A 26,643-nucleotide genomic window follows, 5' to 3' on the forward strand; every position below is an offset into this window, starting at 1 on the left:
CTCAGTACTAGGCCTTAAATTACTATACTTTTAAGTTTTTCTAGTGTCTACATTAAGTGCTAACAATTGAGATGTTTCTAATACCAAAAATGGACTATAGCTTTAGTCTCATACCCAACATCCAGCAAACTCCTTTTTTCTAAACCTTCTCAGTACACCTGAACTAATGAATAAGTATGTCTGACAGATTTTACATGCAAAAGTGATTCCTTCAGATAATACATTTTTTATACATGAATTTGAATACTAAGTTTAATACATCTGTCCTAGCAAATCCTCCAAAGTAGACAAAACATAATTTGGCCTACAGAGAACTCTACCCACCCTGATACAGATCCAGGCTTGGGCCAAGTGTCTTTTGAGGCCAGTGATTTTGTTAAATACTTAAAGAACCAATCCAGTGAAAGATGTGGGATTCTAATTCCCATTCCTGGTACTTCCTCCCCTCTGCCATGCTACCACCGTGGGGCTCTGAGCTGCCTGTTGTAAAGTAAGCATGATGAGCCTGGTTTCAAAGGATCAGTTTTTGTTGCCACGGGTTCCTGCAGCTGGGCACTGCCAAGCCAACTGGGCCTCATTTTTTCCAGGTCTTACTCACCGATGCAAGTGCTATTGGAACTGCTTTCTTACTTTTTGACAACAGAACGTTTGTCTTATTTTGGACACTGTCCCATAAATATCTTTAGAGAAGTCAAAGTTTGGGTGGAAATTATCACTGGTGAATAATAAAAGTTTAGGAGACTATGGTTTTTAACTTGGCTTCACACATTGGGGTCCAGTACATAAACCCTTATAAGGGCCAGCAAAAGTCTTCAGCTATGATCCACTGCTTTGTTCTCTGGAGGTATTTACAGATGCTAGATACCATGAATATCTTTAAAAGGTGTATTCTTGTCTAACAACTACTTAATGGTAAATCTGTGTCAACCAAATTATGATTCACTCTAAACAAGCTTTAACAGGGTTATTTATTGCATAGTAAAGTCAATAGTATAGTAACTAGTGTAGTATAGATAATAAAGCTGATAGTATTTTGATAGTAATGTACACAACTGTACTATACTATGAATACTTTAGTATAGTAAACACCTATACTATAGTAAATTTGTAAGTTGATAGTGTTGGATAGTATTGATAGTGAAGTCAAAATTAATATACTTCCTCTTTCATCTAAACTTTACATTGCAATGCCATCTAAAGTGTATACTTTAAAACAAACTTTAAAAATTTCTCAGCCAGAGAAAGGCTTTCACAATGGTTTTAGATTGCCACGGGTACTAGAAAAGTGAGAAGGGAGATGGCCATGGCATTGTTAAAGTATAAATAGTATTGTGCATGTGGAAAGAAAATTTAGGAAAATAACAGGATCAATATATCTGGCATTATTCTGTCACCTAAAAATTGGAGAATCAATGTCAAAGTCCAATAAACCAATAATTTCTGGGCATTGTTATTGGTAAGTGATAGGTCTATGGTTTCAGATTTCATTGTGTATATCCAGAAAAGACTAGTCTGAAATAAAGTCTCTGAACAGTAAAGATCTCTATATTTTGTTCTTTACCAAAAAGACAGGTGCTAGTCATCACTGTTATGCTATTTCTCAGCCCAGCCACAGATACACTCTCTGTGATAATCCTTATTACATTTGTTTTAAAGTCTACATTACAGATTCAAGTCCTGACTTTCCATCGAGATTATATGTCATACTCTTCCTCTTTTCTGTAACATTTATTCTGAAGCACTTTGGACAAACAGCAAGATCTGAACATTTCAAACTGCCTAGACCAACAGAACATTGCTAGTCCTTTCTCTTCATTCTCTGGTTAAGCTTACATAGAAAGAAAGATTGCTGTTTTCTTTTTCTTAAAAATCTCATGTTGCCTAATCAATCAAAACAGGAGAGTTTATGAGAAAGCCCTTGTTAATGACAATGAAATACACAAGTCTCACTATATCCAGAGCTATTAACTTAAAGACCTGATTACCTGATTAAAAAAAAGACAGATTTTCTAAGAAAACAGACTTAAATCTCTACTGAACTATACAAGACAAAAAGATTTCAAAGACACTTGATGCAGGTATGCCTTCTTGATCTTGCTCTGATGAAGGCAGTTATTTTGAATTTGCTTCTACAAATAAATCAATGATACAGAAGGTGCCTATTAGTCCATCTTTATATTAGTTTGCCTCATTTGAAACAGAAGAATCCTAGTCCAGTAAGACTGGGAATTTAAACCTAATGAGCCTCCTGCTGAGATGGCTGGGGCTTGGGGAGTGAGGAGGGTGGGGGTAAGGTGAATGCTGGTCAGCCTTCAGTGTCCTTCCAGTGTTCTCAAAGACAGGACAAAATGATTGTGGTTTTGGCATGCAGGGGCCAGCTTGCTCAGGAAATTGTGGCATATATAAAACAAAGCACATAAACAAACTCCCCATCCAGGAAGCTGAGTTTAACAATTGCCTCATTAACCAGGCCCAGGGAAGGACAGGAAAAGAGGGGGAAGCCAATGGCTGATTATTATACAGTTCTAGGCAGATGAAGCCCTTCAGTTTCTCCCCAAACAATCCCTGTAGTGTGGATTTGACAAAGTGGCACATTTAAGAGGGAACTCTCTTGCCATCAATGGGAGTCAGGCGCACCCGTATCTGAGGGCCAAATTCAGTCCCTGGAGCTTGACTTTATCAGTAGACACAAGACAGAGGACAAGGCAGCTACATCCACAGAGAATTAATTAAGAGCAAAAGAGACATCCAGTGAATGTAATCAATAGTCTGAACACTGATCTACATATCAACCACCATTGCTTTCTCCCCTCCTATTTCCTTTACATTATTTACACTAAGATGCTCTTAAAACTGAGAGTTCAACAGAGATTTATTTGCTGCTTGGCTTCATTGAAATTACACATTTTTCATATTGTATCATACAAAAATATACCCTCAAAGACCAAACATCCTAACTCCAGTGTAAGTGTCTGAATGGTTGAGGTATTTGTGGGTAGCATGTTATTATGGGTAATTTATTAGTTTGGCTTTCTCCCTGCACATTTCTCCAGGTTCATATGGGACATACGTGCAAACAAACCTGACTGATTTTGGAATTGCCAAAGTCCACACCCAAATTTGTCTTTACCGGCTAGTTTTGTTCTATCTTCTTTTGAAATTGCCCCTTTCGTAACACACCATAAAACTCCTTGCTAATGATTACAGTGTTGCTTGCAAACACAGAATACTGGTTTAACACAACCCTTTCCAGCACTGGTATATGTTTCTTATATCTCAACCCTTCCCCCGCCCAACACACATTTCAAATCACATTGCAGTTCCATTTTTGAAACCAATGAAAACAATCATATAATTTTTATATTGTTTTCATTTGTTCTGGGCAATAGTACAGGTCTCATTACCTTCATTTTTCAGTGGCTTACCAGAGACATCATTTTTCAAGACCAGGTTCTTGGCAAAGTCCTTTAGCAAAGATCCTGATTTCCTCTTGAATCTGTGTTTTATAGAAAACTCTCCTAAGCAGCACTGAGACCAGAGTAATTTGTCAGTCATCACTGTTGATGGGGTCTAGTCCCATCAATTCAACAGCAGCCTTTATTGCTTAAGGAAAATAGGAAATTCTGCCTCCTGGACATAAACATGTGAATTTTTCTATGTCCAGGATTAAAAAGATGAAAAGGGCAGATTTAACCAATATTTCCATAAGAATGAAAGTCTCACTTTTAAACCACATGTGTAATGGTTTGCTCATGAATCACATTTCAGGGATCTAACTATAGGTGTATTTAGATTGCCATTGGGTCTAATTTTACAGATCTTACTTATACCATACTCCCTTTGAAATAGGCGGGAGTGTGACTTGAGTAAGCACTATAAAACCAGAACTCATTTTTCTGTCTAATCATGATTGCTTTCATAAACAGATGTGATTTCAAACTTAGCACGAATCCAACCTAAGGATAATTTAAAATAGAATGATGCCATAAGAAATGAAATATTGAAATGAAAAAAAAAAGTGGTTGGCTAGGAAGAGGTTGATTTCTTCTTACTCAGAAACTGGCAGCCAGGCATAATTTTAAAAAATAATGATAAAATGTGGAATTATTACTGACACAATGATAGTGTAGATTTTGATGGCCAAAAAAGAGTTGATGAGATATAGAAGCATAGGCTACCCACATTTTAGGCCCACTGGAAGCAGCTAGTGTTCAACCAGTTTGGTTTTTATATGGCCTTCAAAGATATATGTCAACTGTAATTAATTATTCTAAAATTTAAAAAAAATTACCTGATTGTTGACCAAAAATATGAAATGGAGAAAAAGAAAAGAAACAAACAAAAACAGACATACCATGTCCACACACAAAACAAAATAATTCTCTCAGGGACATCAGGGAAGGTGGAATACTATAACAACACATGTTATATTGTTATACTATTCCACCCACCTTAATGAGGAACCCTTGGGCGTTGCTACTCCATAGCCTTTTGAATCCAGATTTCCTCCCACTTTCATCGTGTCACATGGCTTTCGCTGCTCAATGTATTCATTCATAGTGGACTCCAGGAGAAAGGCAAATTTGCCCTTGGATTTGCGGACACGAGCCACTCCCTCAGCTGTAGTCCTAGTGAACACTGATGGCTCTGCTGATCGCATGTAGGTCCACATCTTTTCATACACTGCTATTTTTGATCTCTGGAGGAAATTAAAATTAAATACAGGAAAGAAGGGAACAACATGTTAATATTGACTGAACCAAGATAAGGATAAAGCCTTTCAGTAGCTTTGCATTGCCCTCTAACTCCACGTTGCCACATGGTAACATAATGGTAACATTATTCTTTTCAAACTGGAAAACCACCTTTCAAAACTATTTCAGGAAATCATTGCAATGACAGACATCCAAAAGTGACATGTGCAGAAGCCTGCACCTCTTGCCACAGCAGCTACAGCAGTTACAGTTACAGCAACTGCTTAAATAGCTTATTATTGTTCTGTTAATGCAGAATGCCACGGAGAGAGTTGAACAGTTAATTATATCACATGCATGGTAAATCTGAAAAGGACCAGATAAGAACTGATTTCAAGTTTGTGAAATTCCTTTTCATACTGTGTTTGAGTTATAACAAATAAAGAGAGTTATTTTATTCTTATCTTTTTTCTATGCCTCAAAGTTTTACTGAAACTCATTCTAGGAAGATGTATATACCAAAGTGCAGTCTGTATCAAGTCAGTAGTTGAACACCAAAGGAGGAGGTGAAATCTGCTATGGTTTGCAAACCAAATATCCATAACACAAGAATCAAACTCTGGGTTGTGAAAACATTTTTAGACTTTTATCTGACAAAATCTCCAAATAGAACATATATTGAACTTTAAACAGAAACGATTCCTGTTTTCCCACTTTACAGTTTAGAGAGCTAGTCATGTTAATCCCCTGACTCCATCCAAGAAACTTACTTATCTTTGTAAATTATTTCTGTCTACCTTGGCTCTGCCCATGTTACTCCCACTACTTAATTCACCCAGGTCCTTTGGCTGGCATGTGTATTCTCATTACATTTTTTTGTTCACACATACATTTTTAATGTAAAAATATTTCCACATGAACTCAAATGTCTCCAAAAGATATATTCAATAAGTTAGAAAGGCCTGGATCCTGTTTAATAATATAATGACACACACAGACTTTTACCTGGTGTGATCATATTTGTTAAATAACAAGGTGCTCAAATTTTGTATCTGGATCCAAGTGAAATTGACAAACTTCATTCAGACTTAAGTCTATGTGTGAGGCCTAATCCTGAGTAGCATGTACATTTATTTGCATTGAGCTTACTTTGTTTACCACAATATAGAATTCAACAAGAAGCAGTTCTTCAATAATCAACAAAGTGACTTGAATAGCAAACTTAAGAATAGGTATATTTGGGCAAAGCACATTTTTCAAGTGGACAAAGAAAGAAACTGATAAAAGCAGGATTCAAAACTTTGGTTTCATAAGAAGAGAAATTATTAATAGTAATCAGTAAACCTAAGCAATAAACCATATAACTGATTCACATATTTGAATACCAAATAAAAATATATTTACAGTAATATATATTCAAATGTTGGTAAATATCAAGGTAGGAAATAGACATCCTGTAGTAACCTAATGAAATGTTTTTATGGTATTAACACTTGGAAAAGTATCTCATAATATAGAGATTGCGATGAGTGTGTATGTGTGTTTATGTAATGACAGTTTACCAGTATTTCTATAACCAGAAATTTCTGGTTATAGAAATACTCATATTAGATAATTCCATGCCAGTACTGTAATTCAACTGCAAGGATTCTAAGTGCTTCCAGAACAGACAAGTACTGGGATTTAGATCTATCAGCTGTGGGATCCACTAGGGATGCCATGTTGCCAGGCCTCATTCATTCCATCTCTAAAAATAGAGTCCTGTTCTAGAGAACTAACTCTTCCATTATACAATGAGTTCTTTTTTTTTGTTTTCCACTTTTGGATTATTTTTTTATTACTCCAGTTTCCCACTTCTTTTAGTTTAGTAGTTCTCTTCTTCTTTACTACCCCACAATTATATGTCCTTGACTTGTCAAAGTCTAATATAAATTTGTTAGTTTATATGTTTTTCTTTTCCTTGTCAATACAAGGACCTTAGAACACTTTGAGTTCATGCACTCCCTGCCAAATATGTGCTGTTATTATTTTTTTATTTTTTAAAGCTCTTTTTTTTAATGTTTTTAAATTTCAGAATATTCTGAGGGTATAAACGTTTTGGTTACATGAATTACTTTTTTACTGTTTGAGTCAAAATTATAAGTGTGTCCATCACCCAGATAACATGCATTGTACCCAATAGGTGTGAATTAACCCATTCCCTCCTCCCTCCCTCACCTGCTTGATTTCTGTTGGATTTTACTACCATGTGTACATGAGTGTTGATCATTTAGTGCCAGTTTAATAGTGAGTACATGTTTTTCCATTCTTGTAATACTTCACTTAGGAGGATGGTCTCCACTTCCATCCAGGTTGTTACAAAAGGTAATTAGTTCACCATTTTTTTAATGGCTGAGTAATACATATACCACATTTTATTAATCCACTCATGTACTGATGGGCACTTGGGTTGTTGCCACATCTTTGCTATTGTGAACTGTGCTGCTATAAACATTTGAGTGCAAGTGTCTCTTTTATAAAATGTCTTTTTTTCCTTTGGGTATATACCTAGTAGTGGGATTGTTGGATCAAATGGTAGGTCTACTTTTAGTCTTTGAGGTTCTCCATACTGCTTTCGATAGGGGTTGAACTAGTTTGCAGTCCCACCAGCAGTGTATAAGTGTTCCTTTCTCTCCACATCCATGGCAGCATCTGTTGTTTTGGCATATACAATGAGTTCTGAAAAATGTGAACTCTCTGGGTCACTTGGTATAGATTTTCCTTAAATATCTATTCTGATAATTTCAAATTTAGAGAAGTGTTGGTAAACAACATCCTTTAAACATATAACCACTTTTTAATATATTTATAACTCGACCTGAGAGTGTCACCCAAAAAGGTATAGAGCTCCATATACATTGCCTACTTTACTACATTGAAAACAGAAGAAATAAAATCAATGTGAATATTGTTTGAATTGAAGTATTTTTTGAAAATTTTTAAGAATATGAGAAACATGCTAATTATTTGCCAATTTTCCTTTATAACTAAGTAGCTTATTAAAGGAACAGGACAGTTAAACAAAACCAACATAGCAATATGGAAAAAGAGTATTTTTAGGGCTTGGTACTTATAAAAAAATCATTAACTACAGAATGCAGTATAATATTAGAGTAAATTATTCTTTTTAAAAGAATAAAGTATCTTTAGGCCATTGGTATTTTTTAATAGTCAATTCCTATAATATTAATGTGAGGAAAATTACTGCTGCATTTGTTTAAATATATTGAATTATATATAACTTAAATGTAAAAGAAGTTGCATTAATCCCTTTAAAATCTCAAAGAAAGAGGAATATATAAAGTAGTAATGTTAAACTTAGGAGGCTTTAGGTACATGGAAATTGTAAAATACCAACAAAATAGAGGAGAGATGAAAGCAAGTTTATTTGGGAAAAAAGTTAGCCTGGTTTGTCACCCTACTAATGTTTAGAAATTCTGATTCTCATTTAAAGGGCCATAGATTGGATAAGACCACATCCACATGGTGAGGGGATGAGGGAGAATCAAAGGACTGGAAATAATACCCCTGTGCCTAATCTGTGACTTCAGGAAAGTGATTGCTAAGCGGTGCGGGCAAGTCAATATTTACAAATTTGATGAATTAGGCTAAAATGAGGAAATTTCTGCAGACCCAGCAAGCTCAGTGGGTTTCTGTATCAAGCATAGCTATAAAGAAACTTTTAAGTCCCTAAAACCTTTGACTATAGTATCTACTGAAAAATCAGGGTTGAGAAGTAAAAAGATAACATAAAAGTCATTATTTTTTGAAATTTGAAAAGTAATCTCAGATCTATTGCTTTCATCTTTATTGTGAAACTCAATGCATGGAAAACTCTCCAATTTAAAGCATTGTTTTATTACTTAAAACAATTCTTGAAGGTTTAAAAATATGCTGTCCCTTTAATTTCTCAAAAATAAGTCTTCTAGCATTTCTCCTTTTAATAGAAACTATCATGCACTATAGTTAATGTTTATTTGCTGTCAGGTGAATTATTTCTAGTAGCTTATGCAGCAAGACTGATGTCCTAGTGAGAACTCATCAATGCATTATTTGACAATATTATAAACCCTGAGATAGTAATCTACATCATTTATGCATTCATGATTTCACTGATGACTGAAACAAGCATGGGACAAAATCTGCACTGAAATGAAAATCAGTGTGCTTGAAACAGGTGTGTAATAACGTGAAATTACCTAAACAGCGAGGTTGTCATTAAGTGACAAGTAAAGACTCTTTAAATGCCTCTGTGTTTATGCTTAACATGGTACGCAGAACATGAAGCATATCAAGTTCCATAATGGAGCAAAACCAAGGCAACAGTTGAATTCAGATGTAACTTTCCCCTATGGCCTCATTCTCTTTCCAGTTGAATATTACTGCGACATTTTTTTGAAGTGCTGAGTATAGGTCACTGCCTGAGGCAGCTTAGTGGAGCTGATAGATGTGCCATTACTGTGTTCCTAGGAGAAAATGTTTTTGACAGGTACAAAAATACCCTTCACGTTCCGGTTTCCTCAACCCATCAGACAAATGGTTTATTTAAACCAGGTCATCATGTAATGGAGAGGAGAGAGGCAAGCAGGATAGGAAATGAATGAGATTTTTATCAGAGAACTCAAATCTATGCATTCCTGATAATGTGCTGTCAGGGGAAATTACTTTCTTGTCCCATAAGAGTTCAGAATGTTCTGCAACAATAAATACCTATATTATAAAAATTTTCCCATTTAAAACTGAAGCTGGGTGGGAGAGAAAGGAAACAAGGCGTGGTGCTTGCCCAGCATGTATGGAAGACTCTGTAAATGTAGGAAGCAGCTTTCCTCATTCCTGTATTTCTTATCAATATACTCTCTTATCTGCCTCACCAGTTGTTTGAATTTGGGCTTTTTAAAAAAACCTTGTAAAGATTAGAAATAAACATTTACAGTGTGCTTGATGCTAAAGAGCTTTACAGTGAGTTATTTTAAAATTTTCTTCAGGGAATCAATATGACATTTCTTTTTCCCTTTACCACTCAAGGCAGAATGATGGGCCTGCATATATTTTCTTTATTAACTGACAATCAGAAATCACTTTTCAGTAAAGTGCAAGTGATAGCACAAAGTTGTATTTTATTTGGATGCATAGATGTAATGGTTGCTAGGCAAAAATATCTACATTTTACCTACTTACTTTTGGGTGGAAGCAGTTACAAACGACAGACTTCCAGCAAGATACTGAAATTATGCTAAAATGCATTAAAGCAATATTATTTCCATTTAGAAACAGGGATGTGGTTAGTGAGTTGAAAAAAAAGCTTGGTTAGTTAAATTTATTAATAGAATATTATTGATATAATCTACTGTCATGGCTATGTTTTTTCTTAAAAGTACAGTTTTAAGAAAATCTACAAATACTTTGTAATTACCTTATAAATTTTATATTATATCTACTAACACTCCAAACTGTTGACAAGTACATTGTTCATTGTCCAGTTTCTTTTTTAAACAATGCCCACAGATGGGTTTGGCTGAGTTTTTGAGTGATTTGCTCTTGATTTAGTATTCTGTAAACATCTGTAGTATATTAGGATATTGTAATCAAATCTTTTTTAAAAAGGATAAATATCTTACTGAACTTCAAGTACATGAAAGTCAAAGCTGGCTAAAGAAGTAGCACATTTTGTTTTTAATTTTCAAGCTGAGGGAGAATTATAAATAAATATCTTTAAAATGAAAATGTAATCTCTCAAGTATTATATATAAATATAAGCATGAATATAAAGCTATCATTACTTTTACACAAAAGCTTAAGAAATAATGAAATATGTTCTGTCTTCTATACTATTAAATATTCTAGTCTTTAAACAATGACATAAATATAAAATGTGTTCATTATTACCTAGTTCAGTATTTGTGAAAACGTCACTGGCTATTTTGTTATTTTTTGGTTCTGAAGTCACAAAATGAATGCTTTATCTGTGATCAGACATTACCAAGTGTATATCTTTGGATTTAAATAGAAACAGAGTAGAAAGAGGTTCACTGATCAAAAAATTCATCCTCATAATAGAATAAACAACTAAAAAAACTCTGCTATCCTGATGGAAAGTAAAAAATTTTAAGCCGGTATGATATATGTAATGTAATTATACCAGTTTAAAAATTTTTATCTGCAAAGCAGAGAAATCAGCACAAATCAAATATCTTACAATGTCTTACTGAGGCACCCAGAACTTAATAGTTCTTGCTATTATTATATTTTGAGAAAGCAAATTATGTTGACGTTCATTATAACAGATTAGATTATAGAATAATATAACTCATATAAGTAGCATAATCTGCAATTAAGGTTTTGGGTTTTAAATGCAGCAAGTTAAATGTATTCTTTAAAAGTATAGCTTGCTTTCATTTTTATGTTCTTAGTCCAAAAACATATATAAATCCGATATGGCCAAATCCAGTATTATCATAGCATTGTCAACATCAGAATGTTTTAGATAAATTGTGTTACAAAGTTGCTTTAATTACCTTTTCACTGTTACTATCCCTTAGGGAGGGTTCCTCTCCCAACCTGAATAAATCTATCTTTTGCAAATTAAAGCAATATAAAACCCAAGTAGAAGTATTAGCATTAAACATAGTTGTTACCATTGTGTTTCCAAAACCTGTAATAAAGCCTATACATAATATAATTGTTGGACAAATTGCCTGATCTCAAAATTATGAATATTTCATTGTTAGTTTTTCCCTTAACTTACTCTGAAGAATTCTTTTGTTGACCCTGAATCCAATGTTCCATAGGCAATTTCTGTTTGTTTGGCCAGGTCTTCTGCACTCTCGATTGGGGAGACCATTCGCTCAACAGTCAGGAAAGCAGCCAGGTTAGCAGTATAGGATGATATAATGATGAGTGTAAAGAACCACCACACACCTCCAACAATTCGACCTGAGAGGGATCTAAACATGGATAAGATAATGCACATTTTCCTTTCTCTAGCCAACATAAAAAAAAGAAAAGAAATATCATAATTCACGATGCATTTTTGAAAGAACAATTGTAAGTATTATTTTATTTTCTGATCACCTACTCAAGAATTATTCTAGTATTGCTGTATAATCTGGCATCTTTTATGCTATATTTCATATGTAAATGCCTCTGGCATTTCCTTTTTATTGTTTAAAAGAAATGGCAGAAATGTGGAACACTTAATGCCTTTCCTTCAGATAGACAAGAACAATACTTACTTAAATTCATTAATACTCTCCCTCCCTTGTATTTTCACATCTTTGAAATTAGGATGCAGCCTATGGTTGATGAGATAGAATATAACATCATGGTTTAATTGGCAGCATTGCTTCTCTCTTAGTGGTATGAAAGTAGCAATACATCTGGACAATAGGTGGGGTCTTAGATTTGACAGAATTTGGTAGTTACCATTCTGAGATGGAAGGAGAGAACTTCCCCACGATGGGTGGGGCACGGGCCAAGGAGAGGCTGGATCAGATGAGGGTCTAGCATTGGTCTCAAAGTGACCATAGTTGAGGATTTTTGTTGTTGTTGTTATTCCATTTCTGAACTGAGTAGAGGATAAGCCATGTCCCAAACATTTTTACATACTGGTAAAAAAATTTTCTCTCTTCACCCTTTCTCTGGCTATCAATGACATATAGGTGAGTGTGAGTGCAGAAGAAAAGCAAGAATAAGATGAATAAAAAAAACACAGGGAATATTAATAATTGGTCTCATTGTGGCCATCAAACTATTTAAAATTTCTGTTGAAAATTGTTTTAAAATTTGAAGAATCATTTTCCATTTTCCATGGCATGTCCAACTTTAAAATGCTCTCTTATTACCTGTTATTATAAAGGTGACACCTATTGGTTTTAACTCAATATTTGCTTAATCCCGGCATTTAAAAACCACTACTTGATTTGATTTGATTTCTTCTCATTTCATTAATTGAAAGTTATTGACTCAGATTCCTCTGTTATTAGAATTTAAGCACATTTATAATTTTCCTGGGTTTTAGGGAACACAAACTGCACTGTGGCCAAAATGCCTCTTTTTGAGAGAGCATACATTTCTAAAAAGATAAAAATACACATATTTGTGATGCTAATATACAGTCAATAATTAAATTTAACACTTTGCCTCTCATACCTTCAGCTACTTTCTCTATGAGAGAAATCAGGTATTTTTTCTTGCAAAAGAAGATAGTAACTGAGTAATGTCTTAGTGGTATTCAAAGGAAGGGAGCCATCACTCCACAGATACTTAAAAACATTTCCGTAAAACTAACATAATGTTTGCACTGTTGGCTCTTTGCCCACTGCTTAGCTTATTTATGCATTGTTATGTAAGACAATTTATATCTGGTACCTACTACATTGACTCAGGTTTCAGGTAACTCCATGGCAGAAATCTCCCTTATAAACTACACAGAATGAAAATCAAGTCCAACATTAATTTTTGAAAATAAGCAACAACAGCAATAATAGCAAAAACTTTTTTTTGAAAAGGACACAAAATGAAAATGAATACCTATTCTACAATTTAGATTTTAGTTTCCATCTGTCAAAACACTGAATAAAATATTAACACTAAACGATTTTTTTCTGAGCACTTTAAAAAAATTTATTTTATTGTGGCAAGAACACTTAATATGAGACTTACCCTCTTAACAAATTTTTAAGTATACAACAAAGTATTATTAACTATAGGTACAATGTCGTACAGGAGATCTCTAGAACGTACTCATTTTGCTTAACTGAAACATCATGACCATTGATGAGCAAAGAAAATGGGGTACGTACATAGAATGGAATACTATTCAGTCTTAAAAATGAAGGAAATTCTGTAATATGCAACAACATGGATGAATCCAGAGGACATTATGCTAAGTGAAATAAGCTAGTCACAGAGTGACAAATATTGCATGATTCCATTTATACAAGGTATCTAAAATAGTCAAATATAGACTATTTAGTGGTTGCCAGGGGATGAGGGGAGGGGGAAATGGGGAGCAGATACACATTATTGAAATCTAGAAATTCCACAGGACTCAGAGGCACACATGGAAGTCAGCTGTCCTGCACTTTAAGCACAACAAATATTATTTCACTCCCAAATGACTCAAAGTTTGATAAAAATGCTCTTTTCTCTCTCATGGACTAACAAAATGATTTTTGAGAGTTCTGGTGGGTTGCACAGTTTCTTTTCTATCGAGAAAGTTAATCTTTATGATGTATCTGCCTTCTGTGCTAACTTGGAAGAAATTGGCTATGAATCTACTTAGGTTAATTTGGGAATTGCAAGTTTTTTTTCTGTCTTTCAAATAGCACCCTGTCTCCAGGAATATAACATGTAGAGAAATACTCTGCACAACATTGAGAATTACTAAAATTTGGGAAATCAGTGAAGAACTTAAGAGGTTTGAAACTAACCTGGGTGAAATGTCACATCCTTGCTGCATAAAAGCACCCAGGGAAAACCAGAGGCTGTTAAAGATGCCAAACTCATTGGGAGGCTGGTCGCTGGGTCCTTCCTTTCCATCCTCTGGCTCTTCTGTGTGCCACTCGTACGGACTAAACCTACTAACTAGGAATAAGACCACGCTGACACCAATGTAGGCAAAGACTATGCACATCCAAATCTCATAGGCCAGAGGATCCAAGAAGGAAAACACTCCTGGTTTAGATTTCTGAGGCTTTTTGATCATGATAGATATGCCCAAACTCATGAAGGGCTTAGAGAAGTCAATGACCTCCTCTCGTACCAAAGTGATTGTCAGAGGGGCAATAGCAATCTCTGCTTTCTATAAGAGAAAAGACACATGGAAACACATAGGTTAATGAATTTCATGAAGCAATTAGCCCTGGAGTGATTCATTTAAACCTAACCAGTCATGCATTTATTCTCGATTTTTTTGGAGTGTCAACAATGAATAAGTCTAGTAATAGATACAAAGATGAATAGTAGTTTTCGTATTATTTAAATTGCACAAAACATTTTTATTGATGCTAGCAATTAGACAACAGGATGAGAAATAGAGAAAGAGTGGATAAGCAAAGATAACTTGAACTCAAATTACTGTATTAGTCTTTAAGGATCTGGGACAGTGCAGAGGAAGAGACTTAATAGTCTTTCCATATGGCTGAATTTCTGAATTTCTTGGCCAAGAGTGTTGCTATGTTGCAGCCTTTTCTGTTTTATTTGGGAGGTTGCCAATGATTCATTACTTGGCCATCCCTTAATATTATGAATTGCAAATTTCAAACCATTTTTTTTTATTCCTTTCCAGCTATGAGAAAACCAATCACAAAGTCTGTGTTTGTATGATAAAAGAAAACCCATTGTTTGACAACATTTTCCAACTCAGCGCACACACAAAAATCTGGAAATTGCCATTTGTTTCTTGCTATTCACATATTTTCGTTTTCTACTTTCATTTAAAAAAATTTTGGAAAACAGTAGATGTAATTCTCAGATATTAGGATCATAAGTCACCAGCCTCCATTTTCAGTGTTCTATGATTTTGAGCAATTTTTCTGAGCCGTTTTTGTATCTCCAAAATGAGGACACTTTTTTTCCCTATTTACCTCATTGTGTTATTGTGATTACTTGTTAAAGATCTTAATAAGGGAATACTGAGCATTTATTGAGGGATTCTGTAGCTCAGGGTTTCTAAATTTTTTAAATGGCCTCTCATTTAACCCTCACAACAATCCTATGTCTATCATTGTCTAATAGATGATGAAACTGAGATTCAGAGAGGGGAGTTTCACACATCATGGTAGCTCTGGGATTTGAGCCTGGGCTGTTTCTATTAAATCACATCATCTCTAAAATCAAATGAAATAATTTATGGTATAAAAGGCAAAATGTCTAAAAAACTACAAATAAAAATGGAGTTTTGATTATGTATTTTGAAAGGAAAATATTTGACATCAAAATAGAATCAGACACATACTCAGACATACATGTTTTCACATAGAGGTGGCCACTCACACATTCACTCCTATATTTCCTTGGGCTCCTGGTTTGATACAGCAGCCAGTGGCTTGATACAAGGGCAACTGGAAGCTTAGGATGGGGAGGGCACTCTGCAGTCATGGGTGACTGAGAATTCACTGGATATGCCTTCCAATAGGAATAGATTTTGTGTATATCATAAATGCCCATATTTACAAGAGCCAGAACCATTGCTGAGAGGCTATTAATTTCCCCATAGCTATTATTATTTGTGTAACTTTTATTATACAAGTGATATATAAACGGGCTATAGAAAACTTAGTATATAAAACCAGCTACTTGGGAGGCTGAGGCAGGAGGATTGCTTGAGCTCAGGAGTTTGAGGTTGCTGTGAGCTAGGCTGATGCCACGGCACTCTAGCCAGGGTGACAGAGTGGGACTCTGCCTCAAAAAAAAAAAAAAAAAAAAAAAAGCAGATGTAGCACATTAGGAAAAGTTAACTCTATTCTCATCACCTACTCTTGTTTTTTCTTTCTATATGCTCTACTAGACTTTGGTCTATGAATAATAATTTTATTTTTTTAATGGGGTAATACAGAACATTATATTTTATAATTTCTTTTGTCTTCTTAAAAGAATATGATGAATACTTTTCTATTTCAACATACAAATTAAAAATGTTTTAATGGTTGCAAATATTTTATCATGTAAAAATGGCAAAATTTACTCAATTTCTTACTTTGAGGGATATTTATATAGTTTCCAGTTTTACAAAATTTAAAACAGTGATGCTGTGAACATCTCTGAAGATAAGTTTTTGCAAATATCTTAATTATTTAAGATAAATTTCTAGAAATGGAATTGCTGTTCTAAATGGTAATGACCTTTTTAAAGTCCATGATGTTTTAACCAACTTTTCTCCAGAAAGATGATGCAGATTTCTACTGTCACCAGGACTATGTAAAAGCACGTTCAGCATTGAAACCCAGAAATTCCTTGTTTATCTTTATTCTTGTTTGTCTTCACTAATTTTCTGTATGGAAAATTAGATCTCATTGTATTATTTTGAATTTGTTTCTACAAAACAAATAGCTACCTTTACTTCTTTTATGTATTACCTATTATAATCTTCCCCCAGTTTTCCATATTGGGCATTCATTTTTTACTTCCTAATTTGTGCCCACTTTTAAATATGTTAAAATTATTAATATTTACTTTCCTTATATGCTGCAAATATTTTCCCTATTCATCAATTGTTTTGTTTCCATAACTTAGTTCAGGGTATCTTATATGTTTTAAATTTTGTTGTAACCATATAAAATTATCTGTTTGTGTTTTCAGCCTTTAATTTCATGCTTTAGAAAAATCATTCTCATATCAATATTACATGTTTTATTCTAGTATCTATAATCCCTCCATAATTTTTTGGTATATTCCATGATGAATCATAGCAAAATTGTTAATTCTTCCAAGTAATTGTTCTGCTATCTCAACAGGAATAAGTGAATGATGCATCTTTTCACTGACTTCAAATGCCACCTTTCACATACTACATTTTTCTATGTAGTATCTTCTGAAATTTTTTATTTATGCAAGTTACCAGTAAGGAGGGAAGAAGTCTTAAAGGGAAAGACACATGAAGAAAAATGAAGATGTTTTCTGTTAGTACAGAAAACTAAAGGCAATAGAAGGCAAACATTGGATGAAGGTGGTGACAACAGTGTTCAATGAGGGACACTTTTGAAAGGTCTGAGATTTGTGAGAGTTTCCAAAGAGATCAGCAAAGAGACAGGATACATATGACCTTTATCTGCTAACACTGGGGATGTTCCATGTGCCTTGTTTCATTACTTCTCAGTGATTCCCAAAATTAAGTGTGTCAAGTATCTCCTGCAGGAGCTTGATGAGATTTGAATTTTGAGCTCTGCTGGAGTGAGGCTAATGCTTCAGCATTTTCACACACACCACAGGTAATTCTGGTGCTAGGGGGCAATGGAATGTGCTTTGAGAACTATTTCCTTGGATTAAAAAAAAAAAATACAAAGATGGCAGGGCCTAGGAGAGGGCCCTGGAGATGCAAACAATACAAAATCAGAGTGAACTTGTAGTGCACAGGTGCAGTAGCAAAAAGGACCTGAGAGTGTAAGAGAGGTTCTGAGTTTCTGGGTTCCCATGTGGTGGTGTGTTGGATCACATGTGACATGTGAATATTTCAAAGACAATGTGTTGATAACAATTATAGTAACAAAGTCTGCAGAGAGTAAAGTAAAAAAAAAAATGTATTCAAAGTTAATCATTTTGCTGCCTAATAGGATTTGTCTGCTAGAAGAGAATGGATCAAGTTTTATCTAGGGCCCTGGAAAGCGGGCATTCATGGATGCATTAGCAGTAAGAAAGAAAAAGAAAGTTGAGAAGCGAGTGCAGACTTGGTGGATGTCCAAAAGGAAGGCACCAAATCTGTGGAATGTATGAGGCATGGGGGAAGACTCTTTTTGAGAAAAATGGACAATTAAAGTGTCAGAGATTGGGGTCTTTAAACACTCACAGATTGGCTAAGGAATGTGATAATATTAATAATCGCTATGTTATCTTTTCTCTGAGAACTGCATGACTTTGGGACTTTTTGTTACTGTGACAGGTATATTACAGATATAATTTTTTTGTTAATTATGCTGTTCTCTTCATATCATTTGTTTCCATTGTTTAAACAATTTCCCTTAAATAAAACGTGGTCAGAACACTTGCAAAAGGGTGAGCCTGGGCTGCCCAAGTGGGTAAGGACCTTAGAGGAGAGATGTGTAATAAATGCCTCAGAAAGTAACTCGCGTGAGTTATGCCATCATAACTAACTGGTAATCCAAGAATGATTTTTTTTTTGAGATGAAATACTGAGCATTTTCTGCAGGAAATGAATTGCTGTAGTTCTAACAATATAGATAATGTTTGTGTCTAAAATTTGCTTATTGTATCAAAAGTTTAAAATATTAACCAAAGAACAAAAGCATTAGGAATCCTTTTTATTTTAGATTTAAAGCTCAATATTAAACTGTTGATGAACCGTGTAGTGAAATATATTTTGCTTTTTTTAAAACTGCATTTTCTTTTTCTCATTTAGGGTCATCTAATCAGTCAGCAATTCTTTCCCGTTGATATAAAGCTAATCAATTGCCTTATAATGTCAAACATTTACCTCTTTCTGCTGAGGGTTTAGCTACCATACTGTACTGTGCAAAGACTGTTCATTGCTTCATGGTCTAAAAAGCAAGATGCAGAATCATGAAACTATTGAATTGCAGTTCTGGCTCAGAAAGTGAGTCCCTCTGTGACTTCAGTTATGTTCTAATCTTTCTATCTTTACTCTTTTCTGGGGAAGTGATGGCTCTCTGTGCAATTCTTCATTTCAAAGGAGTCTTATGGGGATTAATCAGACAGAGCATGTTTGAAGGTGACATATGTGAAATATAAATTGACTTTTAGGCAATTTCAGAATACATTTCAAGTGTGTATTACTTTTATTGGTTACTCGATGACTAGAGCTTGCTGTGAGCTATAGGTTTGGTTTTTGGGCTTTTGAAATATTGTACCATCACTAGCATGTGATAACTGCCAGTTTGGTTTTACTATGTTCAGCAGAATTGTAAGAATTTCACATTATTGATAAATATTTTATAGAAGCTAAAGTACTACAGTGACTGTTTCACCAAGTACATAAAAGATATTTATGAGCCATTACAAACAACAGGGATATAAATAACCAGTTAAAATAATGACCAGTTACAGATTACTAATAGATGTGTTTTCCATTGCATAACATAACAGAGTCAAGCCCTATTAAGACAATAGTCATGGCAGATCCTGAAGTCAACGTTTTTATTTATTTTTTTCAAATAGGACAGCATATTCTGAATTTTTAACTCTTTTCTGATTTTGAAGTTATCAAGTGTCAGTTTCTCTCATTGTTTGTGAATTTCAATATTAATGAAAGAGAGAAACATCTGAATACCTTTGAACATGGCTGCAAATTTGAAAAAATAGTAATAGACATTTACAAAGTGATATGTGCCCAAGTGAAAAGAAGTTTCAGGTTTATGTAAGTAAAGTCTTCAACAAATTGATTTGCTTACCCCATAAACAAGTTCTCCTACCATCCCATTCCAGATTTTTGTGTCTGCATCCCTTGCTCCATATTTTCCATCAGGGACAATGGCAATTTTATACTTGATACCAATATGTTTTGCAATTTCAGATGCCAAATCTACACAGTATCCTTCATACTTGTCATTTCCTTCAAACATTTCGTGATTTTTCTTGTACATAACATATGGGGATTCCTATAATGAGAGAAGTAGAACTGTAAAGGAGAAATTATAAAACATTTGAAAAACCTCATGTAACTTTCCAGTTTCAGATTTTGACAAAAAGAATACAGAAATAAATAATAAAATAGATGAATAAATATGCTCAGAAGATTACATGGCTTTACATTGGACATTAAAAGTAAAATCTTTAATTTTCTCTTGAGTGATGATTACATACCTAGTACTGTTATGGGGATAGGAAAACTGTTAATTGTCTAGAGAAGCATAAATATCTTCTTTGGCAATGGAATTAGTAGTTCCAAAATGTCTCGTGAAATTAAAAACTATTTAATAGTCAGCTTAATGTAATAAAGGACTCATTCAGGGTCACAGGTCTCCATATTCTGCATCTTATTTAGCCATATTAAACTGTGACGTCCTTGGGAAAAGGGCTATATCATTTTTCTTTGATCTCCAATGTTTAGCAAGATGGCTTTCTCAGAGCAGGCACTTGCTGCACAAATGCTCAAAGAAAAAGTAAATGAATGTTTAAAAATTCTTCTTTAGATAGTTATTTGCATCGCTTTCCTAATGTTACCTAGTATTTTGGCTTTAAATATGGTTTGTGCTCCATGAATTTTAATTGTATTATAAAATATATCCCTAGTGGAAGTTAATAATTTTCTTCCAGTGGTGATGAGCACACACTTCAAATGATATTCCCATTCGGTTTTCTAAGCAAGTGAGATAGAAAATAGGATAAAGAATTATTCACATTGCTTTCCTAAAGTTGCCCAATATTTTGGCTTTAAATACACTGGTGGCTAATAATTACTGGACAGTTTTCAGTTACACATACACACACATACACACACCTCTAAACCAAACCATTTAAAGGTATGAATTAAAGAGATATATTAGCTAAAAAGCACCTGATTTTAAAAATGGAACCTAAAGCCACCAACCAAAAGATAGGCCTGATGAATGCGTAATGAAGAGAATTCCTGCCCACATCTCAGTTTTTCCAGTCATTTGCAAATAAGGAGTGATCGATCACCTTTGGTCACAACATTATTGAGATCATTTATTCCTATTTTATAAAACTGTACTGTGACATTCATTAGTAATCTCTCATAACAATCTTTTCTTTTTCCCCAGCAAATTTGTAATTGGGGAAGATGGACTTGTTCTTGTAATTCTGGATTAGAAGGTAGATTACTTTGCATAAATAACATAAAAGTCTACACTAATTCTGATTTTAAGTATTTTATAAAAGTAAAAATGCCTTTAAAAATTTTTTAAAGTATAAATTAAATGATATTTTATTTTCTTCTAGAGATACCCTAAATAATTTCACAGTGGGGAATTGTCCAGGTTTGGTCCTTGTACTTTTTCCTTAAATCCTGCCTTCAGTTGGCATGGCCAAATGACTGAGAAATCTCCCACTTTTTTGAATTTGATGAATATTCTAAGCCTGGAATTGGTTAAAGAAAGTTCCTCTACTCCTAAAATTAAGGCAAATGTCTCTGTTTTATATAAGTGAAAATTAGTTATTAGCTTTCAGAAAACACTATTATTAATTTCTAAAATATCCTATAAAATATGATTAGTTATGAGCTAATTCTTTTATTTTCTCTTTTTTTACAATAGCCTTATTAAAGTTTGGAAGATTATGTAGAAAAAAGCAAGAGCCATATATTTGTAAAATGCATAACATTCTAACTGAAAAAGCCGTACAGCTATCACCTCTGAGAATAACAAACTTACGAGTTTCAAAAGGGGTATCGTTAAGGCTCCCATTTGGTACTAAGGCCAAAGGTCAGTTCTAAAGTGTCTGGAATATTTGGACACTTATGAATTTTGGTCCTCAAGTACATAAGGTACTGTTTTAGCTTGTTTGTGGAAGTTTCTATAGTTCGTATTATAATCTAATTAGCTAAATTACCTCTACATTATATAGTGAACAATTTGCTTCAGTAAGAGCTGCATGCTTATTATTTAATCACATATTTACTAAGCACCCACTGTATGCTAGCCACTTTACTAGGAGTTAGGTACACAAAAATAAATAAAATACACGCTTTGTCCTCTTATGATCAAAATCATTGTAAATTCTTTGTATTAAGGGTTAAGGAGTATAAAGTGTGGAGGGCAACAATAAACTATAGTAGTGAATAATAATAATAACAGCTCTTATTTATTTAGTGTTTCCTCTGTATTAGGTACAATGCTCAGTTCTTTGTGTCATTTCATTTACTTTTGACACTGACACCTTGAGGTAGGCATTTCCCATTTTACAGGTGGGAAAATGAAGACTCAGGAAGGTTAAGCCAATTGTTCAATTTCACAGAGCTGACAAGTGACAAAGGTGGGAGTTGAGCCTACATTTTAAAATATTTGTAAATTTTTGAAGCCATTATTGCATTCATCAAAATATGTGCAACTAATTGAAATTTCACAAAATTTAACAAGAAAGGGAACAAGATTAAAGAAATGCATTTCTGTATTTTTAGCAAATGAAATTCTTTATATGATCTTTTGCGTAAACATTATAGATAAGACCTTTCTATTTCTCCTCATAGCATCAGGCACATAGAAGGCACTAAATAACAAAAAGGTAAATATTAACAAGTGCTAGGTTATCTCTTCTGAAGCAAGCATCTGTCTATATGAGTAACATTTACTTAATACCATCTTTAATTTTTTTCAATGTTCCTTTTGGACCCCAGGGGCCCATCAGGTCTTTATTTTCCTGACAAACGAATAAACAAAGGCTAGAAAAATCTTCCACTTACTGGAGATGTTGATTAGAAACTTAGCTAGACTTTTGCATATCCAGGGGCATAAACAATTGCTGAGGTTCAGGAGGAGGGATGCCTGCAGAATGTGACAAATGGCATGCATGATCACACCCAGGGAGGTGGGAAGAACAAAGGAAGAGAAAAGCTAGGCTTTTCTTGAACAGAGGCTCTCATGGTTGTTCAACTCTCCCCAGTTTCTTTCAGTGTGTCTCATTTTGCTTTCTTTTCATGTCAAATCCAAAATGAGTAACAAATTCTAAACATTCTCCCAACTTCCTCATTTCCCACATCCTCAATCTGACAAGTTGGTCTGTAAGTAATTCTTCCAACACTGCATACTGGGGAGAGTTAATACAAAGTTTGGGGGCCACAATGGGTGAAGAAAATATCAAATCTTTTCAATATAATAAAAAAATGAATTCTAGCAAGTCACTATGGAGAATTTGTGGGGCATCTTTGCAAAACAGCCTTACGAAGTCCCAAGTGTTAGGAGTACTGGCTTAAGAGTATAACTTGCCATGTTTATTATCAGCTTATTGTGCTCTGTGGGACAATAATTTCTTAGAAGTTATTTTAAATGCATTACTTCTTATGATTATGAGTTTATTAAGACAATTTTCATGATGGATGGTGTTCTACATTTGCTCTGCTATTTCAGGATAGTAATCCTTCTTTGTCTAAAGCTGCTACATTAGGACTTGCTTATGAAACTGTTTGTCTCAATGATTTTCAGTCAATAAATTATAATGTTCCTACCAAGGATTATTTGTATTTAGCAAAAGTGAAACTATTAAAATGATATTTATTAGAAAGGTTTCAAGATTTTCTAAACACCAGAAATATAATCATTACAATTGCTATTGAAAACTGTTAAAATAATAAAATCAGCATTGACAAATATTGTGTGGATACTTGCTTTTCTTTAAAGAATCTCAATGGATGTAGGTAATTTATCCCATGTACAAATTTCTTAAAAGTGAAAATTAAGATGTTATTATTCAATTTAGAAAAAATAAGTAAATTTAATGCCTGCAAAAGTTTAAGTTTAGCCAAAATAATTTATTTGAAAACTAACTGAATTATAAGCCCTCCAATAGGAGGTGTATGTGGGAGGGAGAAATTAATATTTGGTACAAGGAAGAAAATAAATACATTTTTATTTTCTGTATATATGTACATACATATAATATATCATACTTAAGTATGTGCGTGTATGTTATATATGCATATGTATATATTTATAGTGTACCTACAAAATTACACATAGAGAAGCTAAAATATCAAACATCTCATAGAAAGTACAAAAAGTGACCTCTGAAAAGATCAAGTGTGATAAGTAAAATTGTTTTTAAGTTTGTAATGTAATTCTGATGCTGTAGTGAATAAATTTGGTTTTATGGAAAATTTTCCTAAAGGATTGTTATATTCATAAAATGCCAAGAAATTTCTTCGCAGGTGAGTAATGCGTCATAAGCATCACTGCCCTTCAATAGTAAAGCTTTGGGGAAAAAAGGGCTTATCTGAAATATCACTGCATTAGTTCTCCTTTTCCAGAGAGTTCAATAGCCAAAGACAGTAACAAGATTACAAAGGAAAACACCACCCTCTCTTCCCCAAGTTCTATTGTAAAATGCCTTTCCCTTAATGCTGTACTTATCCAAACTACATGGCATAGATTTGGCTTCCTTAAGTTGCAAAAATTATTACTTTGAATACAAAAAAGTTAAATCAGTATAGTCAGAGTCATGAATATTACAAATTTTATAAATTTTTAGTCAATAAGACAAAGATAAAAAGTGATGATATTGTCAATTTTATTTTCTATTTAGTTTTAGCTATGTTAAATTCAGTATTCATATAGAATAAACTCATTATTCAAATGAAGATCATATTATAGATATACAATGCTGTTATAAGAAAAAATAAATTTCAAAAGTATAAAAAGCTAATGCCACATTTTATTTATAAAAGATAGCTAATATAATTATTAATTATGTTTCTTGTCTACTTTCTCTCCCTAGACTATAAGCTCCGTTGAGTGCAGGATTTTTATCTGTTTTGTTCTCTGACATATCCCCAGGGCCTATTATTGTGCCTAGCAAATAGCAGACGCTCAATGAATATTTATAAATAGCTGAATTTATCAATCAATTTTATTTAACAATAGCATATATCATTACAGTGTACCAACATATAAATAACAACATACACAAAGGAAAGACAAATGGAAGAACAGCAACACCGTATCAATTTCAATCAAAATGAATGATTTCCAGTGCACACTCTCAGCCTTCTTCTGTATCTAGGTATCTGTATGGTACATATTACAATGTCTAGCCATCTCCATCTGTGTTGAGAGTGTTCAACTGAATTCCATGCAGATGCCAGTATCTCATTCATCTACAAGGAACTGTATTTCTTTCAAAAGGAATGAGGTGGTGGGGATGTTATAGCTCCTGATCTACAATTTTCAACAAGAGCACATACAAAGAGCACTCTCAGGGAAAGGATTCTAGTATGTCTTTTTGAATTACTGAATGATTATGCAGTTGCAAATAGCAGAGGTATTATTTATATAAAGATTACATTTTCATACAAAAAGACAGATACTAGCATTGTACTATTTTGATAGCAAAAATATTGATGGCATCACTGTCAAACAGGTAACTTTACAGCATATTCTTTATATATACAGGAAACAGATGTTTTCAGTCATTTTTACTTATTTTTTGATAGCATGCTTCCTGAAAACTAGCCATGCTTGCAAAGTTAATTCGGTATTTTGGTTTTAAGAATTACATGTCCACCCCTTTAATAACAGGGATGGAGAGGAAATTCTCTACATTACACCTATAATGCACATTAAAACACTTTATTTAACACAGAACAGGCAAATATCAAAAAATTCTTTAAAGAAAACAGCCATATATGTTCAGAAAACATGCACATAAATTCAGAGATATTTACTGATAGAAAATCTACCCTTGGAAATAGGAGTGATATAATTCCATCATTTACATACAATGACCTCATTTCAAGATATAGGTGGGAACTGATATGTCAGAATCTCTAAGTGATTCTTTTTCAACATCTATTTATTTTCTTGAGAAAGATGAAGATTAACTCTTCTTGTGTTCTAGCATCTCAGAAAAGTCACAGAACTTTAAAAAAATTTATTTTTTTTCTGGTAGTCCAGAGTTGGTCATCCAAGAAGAATCCCACATGAAAAATAAGCTTAAATTTACTACAGTGGAGAACAAGACTTGAGCCTTAGTTAGGAATGGTCGAACAGCGTGGAACTCTTTTCTTTCTTGATCAATTTCTTAAAATAGGATTCTTCATCAGAGGCTGAAAAGAGGAGGACTGTACTGAAGTATGACTTTCCATTATTGTGTCTTTTTTTTTTAGGAAAAGAAATATATATATATATTGCTTTTCAAGTCCCATGCAAATATTACACAATTAAGTTAGAAGGTTTACACACAAACTGCTGTTGGTTGGTTTGCATTCTAAAATCATGAACTTATGATCAAGGCTTGTCAGAGTACATTAAATTACTAACTGGTGATGCAACACAGATAAAACTAATTTCAACAGTTGAAAGCTTCTCGCTGGCATTTTCATGCTTTGACCTCAGTGTCACTTTTGGAAACAACTTGACATTACTAAAAACCTAAAACTAAAATTATGAAAACTGAAAACTAAATTACATAAAATACTTTCATTTAGAGTAAGGGCTTCCATAAATAATGTAAAATATGTTTTGCCTACAGAGACAGTGAGCTGAGGATATATAACTTTACATTAGATAGAAAAGGTCACCGATTGTTGATCTCCTTTGACTAGCATTGA

General features: G+C 33.7%; 1 protein-coding gene across 3 annotated transcripts in view; it reads right to left on the reverse strand.

The window, feature by feature from the left end:
• Positions 1-26,643, reverse strand: part of GRIA4 (glutamate ionotropic receptor AMPA type subunit 4) — a 345,257-nt gene that overhangs the window by 37,799 nt on the left and 280,815 nt on the right. For 2 of the 3 annotated variants that reach the window (XM_045556700.1, XM_045556701.1), the window contains exons 10-13: positions 19,817-20,023; positions 14,165-14,535; positions 11,479-11,677; positions 4,452-4,699 (exon numbers count right to left, since the gene is read on the reverse strand). In XM_045556700.1, the coding sequence (XP_045412656.1) occupies positions 4,452-4,699; positions 11,479-11,677; positions 14,165-14,535; positions 19,817-20,023 (1,025 nt within the window). Of the gene's footprint in view, positions 1-4,451; positions 4,700-11,478; positions 11,678-14,164; positions 14,536-19,816; positions 20,024-26,106; positions 26,140-26,643 lie in introns of those variants that run through there. The other variant, XM_045556702.1, reaches the window with a different exon arrangement.

Source organism: Lemur catta, chromosome 7 (assembly GCF_020740605.2).
Source record: "Lemur catta isolate mLemCat1 chromosome 7, mLemCat1.pri, whole genome shotgun sequence".
In the NCBI taxonomy this organism is placed as follows: Eukaryota; Metazoa; Chordata; class Mammalia; order Primates; family Lemuridae; genus Lemur; species Lemur catta.